The 12578-nt window shown below is 33.5% G+C and overlaps 1 protein-coding gene across 1 annotated transcript in view; it reads left to right on the top strand.

Annotated features, from left to right (window-relative positions):
• Positions 1 to 9090: 9090 nt before the first annotated feature.
• LOC141830624 (xanthine dehydrogenase-like) overlaps positions 9091 to 12578 on the top strand; it is a 157532-nt gene continuing 154044 nt past the window's right edge. Inside the window, exon 1 of the mRNA XM_074718030.1 lies at positions 9091 to 9370. Coding sequence (XP_074574131.1) covers positions 9235 to 9370 — 136 coding nt within the window. The 5' untranslated portion in view covers positions 9091 to 9234. The remainder of the gene's footprint in view (positions 9371 to 12578) is intronic.

The raw sequence follows: 12578 nt of genomic DNA, 5'->3' as shown, positions 1-12578 counted from the left end.
AATTTGCAAGCATGAATATTTGTGGGGGAAAAAATACTAACGAAGGATTACTTTATAATTTTGAACTTGCAAAATTGGAGTATTAAGAATCAAAATGATATTAAAACCAATACCTTTAGTTTGAAAGTCTTTGTCTGTTTTAACAAATCCAGCAACCAAAGCTCTTGGTAGTGCTGTCACCCATTCATCTCTACTCAGATTTGCAGGAATGACACTTAAGATATTATTCAGAAGATATTCCTCAGAATATATAGCAGCTGCAGAACCATTATTCCCATCAAATAGCTGCACAAAAGAAAGATCATACAAATATACAAAATGCCAAAATGATTACTAAATTATTTTTTAGCCAACCTAGAGAACAACAATAGACAACCTTGAAATCTGCAAAAAGTAAACCGAAATAATACGCTCTTGAAAGTAAAAGACATTCTGATTAAAATGGAAATAAGACCTGTTTGAAACTCAAAATGATGAATAGGGCCAATTCATGACCAATTCCAATTCTGCAATCCAACCCAAGGAACAACTCGAGATAGAATTGATAGCTTGTGAACACTCGTTTCACCAACAGTGCCATTTACGTATGTTTTGCAAAGACAAAAACACAACACAAAATTGTTTGATGATCTTTATGACCATAATAACATTTATTTTCTAGTTTCATATAACTATAGAGACCATATATAATCCAATCCGTCACCAAGAAGAAGCAGTAAACACCTTGAAGTATGATCGTGGAAAAGCAAGATTCCAATTCTTTTTTGAAAAAATAGATATTTTGCGAGAATTACCCCAAATACGGAGAAGGGAGTGACTCCTTCACCAGTTTCGCGTTCGCAGTCGACCTTCACAAAGGTGACTACATGTTCAATTTCTACCTTTTATTAACCAACACATCCTAACCAATTTATACAACACATCCTAACCAATTTATACAACCAAATCAGATTCTAACCAATTTATGCAACCAAATCAGATTATAAAAAAAAACTCACCTCAAATCAGGTTGAATCCCTTCTAGAAAAACCTCAAATCAGGTTGAATCCTTCCGAATCAGTTCAAGAAATCAGCAACAAAGCATTTCCGCAGAGCAACTAGACAAAATAAATAGTTTACAAACGTTTCCGGATCCCACCGAAACCTCAATCAACATGAACTTCAATCGACCGAAAATCAACCTTAAATCCACTTACCAACGCTTCCTCAGTTCCAGCAAGCTCCGCTCCAGCCGCGATATCGCGTAGAGGAAGACGGCTGCGCGATCGGGAAGAAGGAAGAAATCGGGTTAGGGCTTTAGTCGGAGGCGGCGGATGGCGGAGCCGGCGGCGTAAGCAGGCGGCCGATGGCGGAGGCGGCGGATGGCGGAGGCGGCGGACGGCGGAGGCGTCGGAGCTAAGTCGGAGAAAGGAGTGCGTGCAGAGGAAGGAAAGTGTCGCGGGATGGGATAGGAAAGTGTCGCGGGATGGGATTAGGGCTTTAGGCGAAGGTTAGCGGCGAACGTAGTTTTTCGTCGCTAATATTAAAGATTAGCGACGAAAACACCATTTTCGTCGCAAAAAAAAAAGGCTAACGACATTTTTTATCCTTTTGCCGATAAATGTTAGCGACGAAAATGATTTTCGCCGCAAACAAATCATTTAGCGACGAATTTACAACTTTCGTCGCTAATATTTAGCAACGAAATAACATTTTCGTCGCAAAAAAAAGGCTAACGACATTTTTTATCCTTTTGCCGATAAATGTTAGCGACGAAAATGAATTTTCGCCGCTAAAACAATCATTTAGCGACGAATTTACAACTTTCGTCGCTAATATTTAGCAACGAAATAACATTTTCGTCGCAAAATATTTGTTTTAGCGACGAAAATTTTTTTCGTCGCAAATAGTTACATTAGCAACGAAAATAAAATTCGTCGCTAATATTTCGTCGCTATTTTTACGATCCGATGGGTGTGGCTTCCTAGCGGAGTTAGAGGGACAGGGTGATGAGGACCTGAAATGCACTTAAACAGAGGTTGAGAAGGGTGCTAGGAAGTCCCGACGAGCCACTCCGACGTTCAAATCAATATTCCATGGAAGGAAAAATGAAAATGTAAAAGAAGAAGAATTTAGAAAACCAAACCAGCTCGTCGAGAAGAAGAAGAACTCCCTCTTGGAAGAAGGAAGAAGAAGAAGTAGAAGCAGCAGCCCTCCCTTCGAAGAAGAAGTCGTTCCTCTTTGCTAGAGTTCTCCATTATGTAGGCATATGAGGAGATCAGATCTGACATATGTCCTTTCCCCTTGCTTCTTTTTGGCATTATGTGCAGGAAAAAGGGGTCCAAGGACATCTTCTATGACAACTTTATAAAGGCTCTTTATGTGGCCATGTGTCTTGGAACATGGGCAACTTGTTGAATCCACAAAATACAAATATTGATACTAGTCCATTTGACTAGCATTGTCAAATTAGCCCTATGCTTGACTCCCCCTTGACTCTTGACTTTTACCTTAGAGAAAGAGTCACGCCATTTATGCACCGGCATCAGTAGTAAAACAGATTTATAGTAAGATTAATTTAGATATCATGGTGATTATATAAGATTCAAAGTTCAATCTTCTCGATTATAGTAAAAAATAAATTCTAACAATTGTCTGATATTAATCATTATTATAGAATAAATATTTAATTTTAGAAGTAATATATATATATATATATATATATATATATATATATATATTAAATGAAAATCTCTTAATTCTTTAGAAATATAAATTTATCAAAGCTATAAAAAAATATAAACAATGCAATTTTCATATGAAGAAATAAAAGAGTTTGATAGTAAAGAAATTATGAAAATAAGAAATAGAAGTGAGTAACAACTTAACTTCATGTGATAATAAAAGTAAAAAAGGTAAGTGAACTTTTTGAATTTGAATTTTTTTATATCTTAAAGGGATATGTAGATCCGATCACGGATGGATCTGAATCAAATCTGATTCGGATTTGTAATTGGGTCAAAGACCCGATTACCTGCTAACCAATTAAATGGGTTGAAATTGTAACCAACCATCTGGGGCCTAGCCAATTACGGTTTCGGCCCAAAAATAATCGTGAACCAATGGTTTGAATAATCACTTCATTTTTTTTATTTGAACGTTAAAACTGTCAATTAATCAACGGTTTTGACTATTGAAAGTTTTTTTTTAACTGATCAGATTATTTGACTTTTATGGATGATTGTGATTTAGTATCCATTATTCTTTAAATTCTATAAATAAGTAATTTATTTTATTATTTTCATATCATTTTTACTCTTGTCTCTAAATTTTAAAATTTTAATAGCTTTCAATTATAATTCTTCAATTTTAATGAAATATGGTTCATCTCGATCTTTGGAGGGCAAAAAAAAATAGTCACTTTGAATATAGCTTTTGATGACATTTAATTTATCGATGATGAACCAGAGTAATTTTCGATGCTCAAGACATAAGAATGACGTATCGAAACTCCTAAGGTTCGAGATACTTCATCTTTAAAATCATTTATTTTTACTAAAATATTTTGAGAAAATCTTTTCCGTTTCAAGAATCACATGTAAAACATAAGTATTGTAAAGTTTTCTGTAAATTTCAATCGGACAGAGATCATGTGTCATTAAAGCGATACATCAAAACGAAACACCCGATAAAATTTAAAGTTGAATATAATGTTCTCAAACGCAATTGTCTAAATTTTCATCAACTATAATTTTATCATATCCTATATATATGTGCTCATGAATAGACATTCTAGTGAATGCAATAATACATTTAATTTTTTCAAATTTAACACATACTTTAGCAAAAAGTAGAATCCGCCGCCCTAGTGACTCCACATGGTTGGCCTCACGATTATTTATGAGGAAATAAATCAGGAAGCTGAAGTTGACCACTACGGAAAAAGACATTGTCTCGACTTCATTGAGATTCGACCTTGACCCATTTCAGCAACTCAACCATGTCTCAGGAATAAATTTAACATATACAACATAAGAACTGATAATGCTTTGAAGACGCATTGGCATGTTGATTGATAAGGCGGAGACTAAAGATTTTGTAGATGGGGCATTACATCTAGTTCATAAGCAATAAGCATAAAAGATGTTTGAATAATTTGAGATGTAGATCATTTAAAATTCCACCTGAATTGGAACTATTTCTAGATGCTAGACAATCTGAAGATTACTAGTGTCTCTGTGAGTCTAATCTAAGCCCTCAATGATTAGTTAACTAGTATATATATATATATATATATATATATATATATATATATATATATATATATATATATATATGATCCTTCTGGCGTGCTATGAGTTGCTAATTCTCATCCTGAGTTGAGTGTAAAATTCTTCTGCTGTGCTATCCTGCCAGATTGTAATATTACCCATAAAATAAATCAATTTAGAAGAGCCAAATATAAGTACATGGAAATGCATGCGCAGGCCATTTGTAACACAATCTTCAATCTTTTTCAGCCCGGCTTAAGATCCGTATTGATATTTTTTTCTAATATAAACATGCATTATATATTTTGTATCTTCTCATGCACTACAAAAAAAAAAACAATGAATTTTAATGACGAAAGAAGTTTGTAATAAATCTACAATAAAATTAGCGACAAAAAAAAATCATCCCTAATCAGCAATGAAAATAGCAACTACAAAAATTTTCATCATAAAATATATAACAAAAAATTTTCATAGTAAAATTCATGATTAAAAAATTATTATTATAAAATTCATCATAAAATTTAGGATAAATTTTCATCTTCATCTCAAATTTAGCAACACATTTTGAATTCATTGTAAATTATGGGACAAATTCATAATTTGTCGCAAAGTTTAGGGATTGGGCCCTAAAATCCTGATCCCTAACCCTAAAATTCTCGTACATGCGGCATCCATCGCCCCCGGCTGATCTCCAACACGCGAGTATCATGAGATCCTCTCTCTCCCTCTCCTTTCCCCTCCTCTCTCTGGCCCGATCTGGGTGGGGCGAGGTGCGACGACCACCTTCTTAGTCATGGCTGCGAGGTCAAGCGTGACCTTGAGGTCGTCTCAACTTGATCACAACCTCGGTCAATGCTTGATATTAGCCTCGAGGCCAGCTGGCTGCGACCTCCCTCCCTGGTTGCGAGCTTGGCCGACCATGAACTCAGCCAGGCCACGAGCTCGGTTAGCTGTAAGCTCAGCCCTGGTTGCGACCTCGTTCGATAGTGAGTTCAGCCTTGATCACAACCTCGTTTGACAGTGAGCTCAGCCCTGGTTGCGACCTCGTTCGATAGTGAATTCAGCCTCGATCACAACCTCGTCTGACAGTGAGCTCAACCCTCGATCATGACCTCGTCCGACAATGAGCTTAGCCCTGGCCGTGAGCTCGGTTGGCTGTGAGCTCATCCTTGCCGGTGAGCTCAATCGACCGACCACGAACAAAGCCCTGTTCGAGTAGCTGGGCCACGTACATCTCTGTTCAGACGCACGTGCAGTCTTGGTCGGGCATGCTCTGAGGCCTCTATTTAATTGTGCACCGTTATATTTGATTGTTAACCTCGTAATATTATTTGCATTGGTCTCTATTTGGCGTGAACTAAAGTATTTGGATATGTTTGTTTTTGTTCATCTACTTTAGGTATATTTACCTACATTTGTTACTTTAATATTACTTATTGTTATATCAATTTAGTAACAATTAATTATGTTACTGTTGTTGATGAGGTACTGATTTTTTTTGGTAAAAATTCGTTACAAAATTTATCATAAATCAGTTATTTTTTTTAGTAATCATATATCCTTCTTGATATGTATACAGAGATAGGGGCACATTAGGTTCGTCTTAGGCTATAGCACATCCTAATTTTTTTAATTATTAATTCTTATTTTACATTTTTTTTATTATCAAAGCTAGCTGCCTCTATATATATATATATATATATATAAAAGAAGTTATTATATTTTTATAATAATATGAAAGGGAGCCTTGGCGCATCGATAAAATTATTATCGTGGGACTTATATGTCACTTGTTTGAGTCCTGAAAATAATTTTGTGCAAAGTAGGATAAAACTGAGTGTGAGATCCTTCTTCTTCGTTTCATGAATAGAATTATTATATTAATCTTAAGCCATCCAAACTCTAATTCCTATATATATATATATATATATATATATATATAGACACATAGACACAGTAAAAGGTGAAATTCACAACGACAACTTCAGTAAAAGATGAAATTCACCATCTTTATCCACCTCAATAAATTTATCTTATTATAATTAATTTAATTATACTCCGGACACATTTTAATAGATGACATTTTAATAACCAATAATAATTTTTATATTGTTACACGGTCGATCCTAAGATCATATGTGAGGAGATAAGTCAAGAAGTTATAATTGCGACAAACATGACGATGATAGCAACAAAAATTTTTCGTCGAAAGTATTACCGTCGTAAATTTCGTCGCACTAAAATTCGATCTTTATCCATTTCAATAAATTTATCTGATTGTAAAGTATTAATCTTCCGGACACATTTATTAGAAATTCAATCTTTATCAGAAAGGGATTGATGACTAAAACGCACACAGACCAACAAACAAATAGATGGTTTTTTAATAGCCAATATCAGAAAGTGATTGATGACTGAAAGTGTGCGTAAAGAACGAAAGCAAAAGATACGTAAAAGAATTGAGTTCCCTGTGAAGGAGCACAAGTACCAGCCATGTCAGAATTGTGTCTACTCACTCAGGATGTGAAAGTCCGAGGCAGCCTGTGATGCTTTTATAATTTTTAACCATGAATTCACATCATCACCTAACAAAGAAAATGCACTACGGATTTGAGTTGGCATTCCAAAAGCATCACGGGCTGACTCGGACTTTCTCATCCTGAGCACACACAGTTCTGACACGGCTGGTACTTTCCTTCACAGGGAACTCAATTCTTTTACATAAAGGCACCAAAAAGTTGTGCCTTTTTATTGAAATATTCAAAAGTGACTTTTTAAAATTAATTATCAAAATACTCCCGCATCTCATTTATATACCTTCATTATTCCGCTTGATCCGTCCAATTTAAATATATAAACATTAAATTATTAATTAAGTAAGCACTTAATCAATATTATATTATAAACAATATATATTATACCTACTATAACATATGCTTAATGATTATTATAATATATACACATGTGACTTATTCAATTCAAATTAATACTAATTAATAATATATTATAATAATTATAAATCATAATTACAATAATATATATATATTATTTTATTTTTTTGATAGATTCGTACTCTAATTCGTAATAAATATAAAATTTTTTAATTATATATATATATTAAAATTTATTAATTTGTTCAAATGATAGTCAATTTATTTTTTCAACAAAAAATAAAATTTACTATCCCAGCAGTTTCACACGGTCGATCTCACAATTATATATAAGAAGGTAAATCGAGAAGTTACAATTGACCACTATAAAGAAAATATTATTTCAATTTCGTTGAGATTCAATCATTGTCTACTTTAATAAGTTTGTCCCGTAATAATCAATTCAATTATGTTTTAAAGATATAGTGGACTTTGGCTTTACTCTGAGTCTTGAGATATAATTGAATTGGTTACTATGAAATAGACTTACTGAAATGAAAAAATTGTTAAGATAATGTTCAATTATATAAAATTATTGAAGTGATGAATTTTATTTCTTTTCTGAAGTAGTAGTCAGTCTTATCATATAATAAGTTTTCGAAGAATCGATCAGTTCTGGATCGGTCCAATTTCAAACTTCCTTGTCTGTGCGATCCGCCAAGCATTTAATGCCGAGGCGTCATGTTCTTAAGACACAGCCTGTCTCTTTCTATTCCAGAGTATCTAAAGCTATCTTTTTTTTTCCTGTTTTTTCTAAATAAAATATCAAAGTTTATAATCTAGTGCCATACCTTTTATTTATTTATTTTTAATCCAAATCTAATGTCATACCACACATATATATACTTTAAAAAACACATCACAAGGGCTCGGTTTATATTTGTCCCAATATGAATGGCTGATTCGAAAAAATTGTCAAGGTCAAAGGTCTTATCCTTCTCTCGCCTAGCTTACTGAATCACACCTAATTTGGAAAAAACAGATTTAGCGTTATTGTGGCCAGCCCACCCAGCATTACTGCGGTCCAGGCTGGCCCACAAAATTACTAAATTTTCACGTACGACGCGTTGTCGTATCCTGATGGAATCGTGTAAAAGCTTCCCGCCGATATCAAAAATAACAGTTTATTCTTTTCTTTTATGAAATCAGCATCAAATTAACATCCCACACAATGGATCCCACGATCATCTATAAAAGATAAATTAAAAAATTAAAGTTTGTCATAGTGCAGGAGGATATTGCCTAACTTCATCAAGATTCAAATCCTTGTCCTCTTCTACAAATTTATTGCGTTATAACTAACTCAGTTATGTTCCGAGGACGACAGTTTATTCAATCTCATGACCCAGCATCCAAAAATAAAACAGATTGTGCATTTTGAAAAAAATTTTAATTTACCCCCTCAGAGTTTTTTAAATTTTGTTAACATCTCTATTATTTTACTCTCACATACAAAATAATGGGCACGTTAATAATAAAAAAATGATAATCCCAGTAGCCACATCATTTTTTCCACCGACCACCAGGGTAAATCGGGAAGCGCATACACAATCCAGATGCCAACATCCTTTGATATTTATTCATATAAATATGCCGGCAAACCGCTAACAATCCGAATTCTACCGTTGCACCATTATCCCGTATGATGAGGATATTTATATAATCATTAAATTGTGAGATTAAATACATAAATATAATATAACTTTATGCGTTTTAATCGAATAATATATTTTTTGTCTTTATTATATTATTTTAACATATTTTAAAATGGCATATTAGATTTAAGGAATCCACTGTGCTATATTAATATTTTACAAACTTATGGGGGGTAAACGAAATTTACTTCCAGTTTAACTGATTCATCCCGTAGGACGATTGGACCTCAATTTTGTCTTCGCCCCATCTGAGATCTGCTCGATTCTGCTCCCAGTAGGGCGGGGGAACGCTGGACTGAGGCGCTTCGCTCTCGCTTGGGGTTTTCTCGGATTTTGAAATCAGTTCTAGTACGTGAAGGTTGGATTGGAGGAGGCAAGGGGATCGAGAGTCGAAAGATGGGCTCCCTCACCAAGGCAGAGGAGGTGGTCACTGAGGGAGAATGGTCAACGGAGGCTATCGTCTACGTCAACGGGGTCCGCAGGGTGTTGCCCGATGGGTTGGCGCACCTCACCCTTCTTCAGTACCTAAGAGGTATGCAATTTCCTCTTTTATTTGCGCAACTTGATCATAGGAAAAATTAATGTAAAGTTTGCTCTTTGGGGAATTCACCATATTGATTCAGGCAGTATATAGCTTTATTCTTTGCCGTCTCTTATAGTGGTTTTTTTTTGTGGTGTAGACACTAAGACATCGCAAGCCCGAGTTTTTTTTCCTAAAGAGGGAAATAGAAGGCCGAAAATAAGGGAAGAAGTGAGGCTGAAATGATTTAGCTTTTGAGGGCAAGGCCCTATAATTCTAAAGTAGACTTTGAACCAAATGAGGCAAAGTTAACTATGACGATAGGAAGGCTCTGAACCAAATGAGGTTTTTTCAGAGAATCAAATGTAAACACAATGAAATCAAAGAGAGGTTAGAAGTATGCAGCTTTCAAGAATGACGAACTGGAGTCTACCTTATCCATTTTTTGTTGTTGTTTCTCTCGATTTTGATACATAAAGCTCACACCAGTTGGTCTCTTTCTCAATGCCTTTTGATCAATTCCCTTTGGTCCTATTTGATAGTGCTAATTTCAGGTTTCAACATAGCTTGCTGCTGTCTTCTTTTGTTTCTTCTCCTGTGATGAGTTTCTAGGATAAGGCGGAGAAGCATTTCCCAACCAAAGCATGACAAAAGAAAAACTTAACAATAATACAGAAAAAGCCAAGCCCTCTGCATCTCCAACCATATCACTGCAGTTGAAGACATAATGTTCACTTGTATCTGATGACTGAGTATAATTGTCTCTGCTTGATTCATTGTTGCAATGACCAAGGACAATTGTTAAGTCTTCTCTTGGGAATAAATACCCAGTACCTAGTCAAACAGAAATACAGAGTAACATGGAAACAAACAAACAAAAAATCTATAATCAATTTAAGAAGCCTTAAATGTTTGGCAAATATAAGATCTTTATGGAATCAACTAAAATTCATTTGTAACATGACAAAAAACAGTGGAAGAAATCTCTATACTTTGTTGTATTTCTAAAGTATTTGTATATTACTATATATGGACTATTCTAGAATATAAGAAAACTTTTACACAACAACAACAACAACAACAACAACAAAGCCTTATCCCACTAAGATGGGTTGGCTATATGGATCCTCCTATATTATTAGGCTCTATTCACTACTATATCATCATCTATATTTAAATAAAGTTTATCCTATTTTATTGTTGTTAATTAAGTTTTCTTTGGTCTTCCTCTTCTTCATTTAATGTGTGTATTTGTCATAGTTCACGTCGTTTAACTAGAACATTTATTAGTCATCTAAGTACATAACATTACTATTTTAAATGCGTCTCTTGAAGTTTCCCTCAACAGGAGCAACCTTGACTTTTTGTCTAATATTTTCATTTCTTGCCCTTTCTATTCTTATATGTCCGTACATCCATCTTAACATCTTCATCTCTGCAATTCTCATCTTCTGCTCTTGTACTCGAGTTATAACCCAACATTCAGCTTTATATAAGCTAGCAGGTCTAATTGTCGTTTTGTAGAATTTTCTTTTCAGTTTTAGAAGTACTTTATGATAACAGAGAACACTTGACGTTCTCCTACATTTCAACCATCTTGTTTGTATTCTATATGAGACATTTCTCTTAATTCTTCCTTCCTTTTGTAAAAATGATCCTAAATACTTAAATCTCTTAGGTATAGACAACTTGTTATCTCCTATCTTAAGAATTATTTTACTACATCTAATATTGCTAAATTTAAATTTCATATATTTTATTTTTACTCTACTAAGTCTAAAATCTTTTACTTCTAGTGTTTTCCGTCAAAATTTGAACTTAGCATTTACTCCTTCACGTATCTTATCTACTAAAATGATATTATCTACAAACAACATGCACCATGGTAACGTGTCTTAGATGTGTCTAATAAGTTCATTTACGATTAGTGTAGAAAGATAAGGTGCATGATAATTTATTTTAGATGTGTCTAGTGGGTTTATTCATGATTAATGTAAAAAGATAGGGTGCATAGTAATGTGTCTTAAATGTGTCCATTAAGTTCATTCATGATTAATATAAAAAGATAGAGACTCAAAGTTGATTCTTGATGTATCCCTATTTGTATAGGAAATACTTTGGTTAATCCGCCTGTAGACTTTATTCTTGCCATTACATTCTCATATATATTCTTAATTATTTCAATATACACTATGCTAATGCTTTTCTTTTTTAGTTTCTCTCAGGATTTTGTCATAAACTTTTTTTAGGTTGACGAATAACATGTATAAGTCTTGCTTCTTTTCCTGATATGTTTCAATTAGGTGTCCGATAAGATGTATAACTTCTATTGTAAACCTTCCAAGCAAGAATCCAAATTGATTTTTGGTCACCATGGTCTCCTTCCTTAGTCTTCTTCTATCACTCTTTTTCAAAATTTTATGATATGACTTATTAGCTTAATGCCCTTATAATTCATACAATTTTGTATGTTTCTTTATTTTTTTTAGTTAATATCAAGTTGAATTGTTTCATAAGCCATTCACTACCCTGCTTCCCTAGGCATTTCCATACCTCTATTTGAATATCATTTGGTCAAACTATTTTTTCATTTTGCATCCCAATTAAATCCTGAGCTACTTTTAAAGCTTAAATTCTCTTATAAAATTTAAATTTCTATACTCTTATGACCTACTTAAATTACCTAAGTTAAGTTGGCCAATTTTTATTAAAAAGTTGATAAAAATATCTCTTCTATTTCTCTTTTATTTTTTCATCATTTACTAATATCATATTGCATCATCTTTAATACATTTTATTTGAGTAAAATCTCTTGTTTTCTTTTCTCTCGCTTTAGCTATTCTATAGATGTCTTTTTCCCAGTCTTTTGTATACAGTTGTTTATATAAACGTTCAAAAGTTTCTTTCTTAGCTTCACTTATCGCTTTTTTGACCTCTTTCTTAGCTACTGCATACTTTTAATTTTTTTTCGTTTTTATAAGTGTATAATAACTTATAGGTCATTTGCTTTTTTATCACTTTCTCTTATATTTTCTCATTCCACCAATAAGATTCTTACTTGGTGGTGTATGTCATTTGACTCATCGAATATGCTCTTAACCATTATTTTCAATTTAATGTCATTTTATCTCATGTTGTATTTGAGTCACAATATATTTTTTCTAATACTTGTGCTCCTATCCTCTCCTTAAATATACTTTGCTTCTCATCCTTTAACTTC

Source organism: Curcuma longa, chromosome 6 (assembly GCF_044706935.1).
Source record: "Curcuma longa cultivar G26 ecotype Majalengka, Jawa Barat chromosome 6, ITB_CL_G26_1.1, whole genome shotgun sequence".
In the NCBI taxonomy this organism is placed as follows: Eukaryota; Viridiplantae; Streptophyta; class Magnoliopsida; order Zingiberales; family Zingiberaceae; genus Curcuma; species Curcuma longa.
Note: the sequence above shows the minus strand (reverse complement) of the source record. Positions and strands in the feature narration are given on the sequence as shown.